Source organism: Pygoscelis adeliae, unplaced genomic scaffold (genome assembly GCF_000699105.1).
Source record: "Pygoscelis adeliae isolate BGI_AS28 unplaced genomic scaffold, ASM69910v1 Scaffold13, whole genome shotgun sequence".
Classification (NCBI taxonomy): domain Eukaryota; kingdom Metazoa; phylum Chordata; class Aves; order Sphenisciformes; family Spheniscidae; genus Pygoscelis; species Pygoscelis adeliae.
In genome coordinates, this window is record NW_008824499.1 from 22,669 (window position 1) to 25,925 (window position 3,257).

General features: G+C 65.9%; 1 protein-coding gene across 1 annotated transcript in view; it reads left to right on the top strand.

Moving 5' to 3' along the window:
• Positions 1-1,970: 1,970 nt before the first annotated feature.
• Positions 1,971-3,257, top strand: part of FURIN (furin (paired basic amino acid cleaving enzyme)) — a 14,601-nt gene continuing 13,314 nt past the window's right edge. The window contains exon 1 of the mRNA XM_009321494.1: positions 1,971-2,335. Coding sequence (XP_009319769.1) covers positions 2,156-2,335 — 180 coding nt within the window. The 5' untranslated portion in view covers positions 1,971-2,155. The remainder of the gene's footprint in view (positions 2,336-3,257) is intronic.

The following is a 3,257-nucleotide window of genomic DNA, read 5'->3' on the forward strand; positions in this document are numbered from 1 at the left end:
CGGGTGCAGGGACGGCCGGCGGCTCGGCCGTGCCGCGGGGCCGCTGCTACAGCCCCGGGACTGCCGTGTCGCTGCCGTGTGGCAGCTGGGCTCAGCTCGCGGGGAAGTGCTGGTATCCAGCAGTATTGGGAAGGGTCCTGGCCGGCGGCGGCCCTGCCTGTGCCGGATGCGATTGGCAGCGTGCCTCCCGTGGGGCTGTGGGTGCGGAGCAGGGAGCACGGCCCGTGACCCGGCAGGGACTTGCGTTCCCGCTCACACCCCGCCGTGCAGGCTGGCCTGCAGCAGCCCGGGGCTGTCCCTGTGCCTCTCCTTCCTCCTGCTCCCAGGGCACGAGGCCAGGGGTTTGCAGGCAGGACTGGGGCGTGCGGCAGAGCTGCCGGGGTCTAGCGGGGAGGGAGCCAGCCCATCTGGCTGTGCTGGGGCAGCAGGCATGGAGTGCCAGGGCTGTGGAGGGCCGGGCTCTGCACCCCGTGGAGGGGGTCTGTCGCAGCGTTGTCCCCACGTGGAGCAGTCACCGCCGGGGAGCAGGGTGGCTGCTGGCTCTGGGACCAGCACGGTGGAGGAGACTGCCTGACTCGGGGACCTGCGGAGGGGGTGAGGTGCTGGCACGGAGGCTGGCCGTGGCAGACAGTGTCCCCTTGTGCTGTGCTTGCTGCTCTCTCCAATCACGCAGTAGCTTTTTTCCTTCCCTAGGGGCTCCAGGAGCCTTTCCCACTGGAAACTGTGATTTGGGCCCTGGCACGATCTGGTACCCGGGGCTCCGGTCCAGCCTCTGGTGGGTGCTCACAGCTCCCGGTGCCTCGGCAGGGCGGCCGAGCTCGCAGCCGGCCAAGGTCTGGTCGCTGAGGGGGAGCCGCAGCGTGCCTGAATCGCAGCACTGTCTGTGCTGCAGCGGGGTCTCAGGCGGCTGCCAGGACCTGCTCTCCTCCCCTGGCAGCGCCACAGGCTCCCTGCTCACTGAGGCCCCTGCTTGCCGGAGGGGGATGGGGCTCCTCTGGGCACTGCCGGCTCTCATCTTTCCTGCTGTCTCTGAAACATGACCAGATATTTCAAGGTCCCTGTGGAGCTCACACCCACGCTGTCGTGTCGTGGGCTCCTTTGCACTGGGTGGGTCGCTCCCTGCTCTTCTCCCCACCTGCCTTGCCAGCTTCTTGTGTTTGCCCTCCAACATGATGAGAGCTGTCCCCAGGCATCCCTGCGTGCAGGTCCCTGGGTGAGCGCTGGAGGTGACGGCATGCCCCTTTTCCTGGTCCCTGTGCCGGTTTCCTTTCTGTTTTGGAGATGAGTCACACCGGTGTCATCATGTTGTGCTCCAGAGGAAGGGCAGAGCTGAGCTACTGATGGTGACAGGCAGCACGGCACTTGGTACTGCTACCAGGTACTGCCTGGTCGATTGCTGACTGTGCAGATGCTGGGGCCTGGGGCTCTGCTCTCCCTGGCTTTCCTCCATCCAGTCTCTCCTCTCTCTCCCTCACACAGAGTCTGTGGGCATCTCCTCTGGTCTCCCCTTGGTACTGGAGAGGCAGGCTTCCCATCACGGTTGCTCCCAGCTCCGTGCCCAGATAGGCCTGTCCTGGTTGGAGAAGGGGCTCCTGTCCGCTGCTTCCCTTGCCTTGCCTCTCCCCTCCTTTGGTGCCCTTCTCCCCTCCCAGTTTGTCTCCCATGTTTGTAAGCACAGAGCGTAAGTACACATTGGGCAATAGTCAAGGTAAACAGTGACTCTCTGCTGGGGCAGGCGTGCCGGGGTACCCTGCGGAGCCAGCCACTGCCGTGGCTCCTCGGGCCCCCAGGTCCTGCATGGCTGTCCATGAGCTGCGGTGGACAGCGGGTGCTGTATGCCAAGGCCCTCTTACCCGGTGCCAGGGCTGCGGCTTGGTCTGACGGAGCCTGCCCTCCCTCAGTTTGAGGAGGGGCACCCCGGGGCCTGACCACTCTTCCATCTCTCTGCAGATTGTGCTGCTGTCCCGGATGGTCTGTTCCTGCTGCTGCCCTCCGGCCCGGCTGTCGTGGGCTCATCCCCATGCTTTCTTGGGCTGAACGGGGGCCAGCGGGGCAGAGAGGCGGGGGGGTCTCGGCGTGCTGACACAGGGAGGCCACTGGACCTGCTGCTCCCAGGACCCTCCTGCTCCCCAGCTAGAGGAGCCCAGATACTCTGATGGATCTGAGGCCCTGCTCGCTGCTCCTGCTCTGGACTCTGGTGGTTGCCCTCGCGCTCCTGGCCCGGGAGGTGCTGGCCCAGCATATATACATCAACACCTGGGCCGTGCTCGTCCCCGCAGGGCCCCAGGAGGCTGACAGGCTGGCCAGGAAGCATGGATTCCTCAACCTGGGCCCGGTAAGTCCTCCACTTCCCTCTCCTCGTGGAAGCAGTGTCCTCTGCCGGCTCTGCCGCAGTCTGGGCGGGCGCTGGGCTTGGCCCTGGAGCCAGCTTGGGGGCTGCTCTTTCTGGCAGCAGGGCCACTGTGTTTGCACCTATTCACTGCAGCCTTCCAGCATCCGCTGCGTTGACTCAAGGGTGGTAATTAGCTGGATGGAGCTGGGGCCTTCCCCCGCCAGTGGGACGGTCTGGTGGCATGGCACGGCACGGCGTGGCACGCTCTCCCTGCTGGAGGGGGAAGGAGGAAAAGTCCATCCCAGCATGAGAAAACTGGGAGTGCTGTGCGTTGGTGGAGGAGGGGCGGGCTCCCGGTTCCCGACAGTGCTCCCCGCAGCAAGTTGCCCCAGTGTGGCACGGCCTCGGCTCAGCCAGGGCAGCAGCAGCACCTCCTGGGTGTCTCCAGAGCCCGCAGTCTGACAGCAGCTGCGTGTCCTTGGCCCTAAGCTGCCCTTCACAGGTATGTCAGCAGGTCCCCACTGCTCTCTGCTTTCTCTGCCCTCAGCCAGTGGAGGGACGGGGCAGCGCATGCAGCTGTGCTGGGCCAGCACCTCTGTCACCCCCCTGGCAGCGGGGCGAGGAGAACGAGGTGATGGCGAAGGAACCAGGGCCCCTTGTGTTCCCCGCGGTCCCAGCTGTTCCCGGCCTTGTCCCCAGCACGAGGAGCTCTGCGGTGCTCTCCTCCCGGCAGCCTTGGCAGGGCCCAGCTCCCCTGTGCTCCAGGCCCCAGGCAGACAGTTCTGCTTTCCCTGGCCAGCTGTGGGCCTTGCGCTCGTTGGTAGCTAGGGTGCTCACAGGTCTGGCTCCCAAGGCATCGGTGTGAAAGCTGGGCCTTGGCCGAGAGCCATGGGGCTGGGTGGGCCAGTGGCTGGGCTCCTGCTTG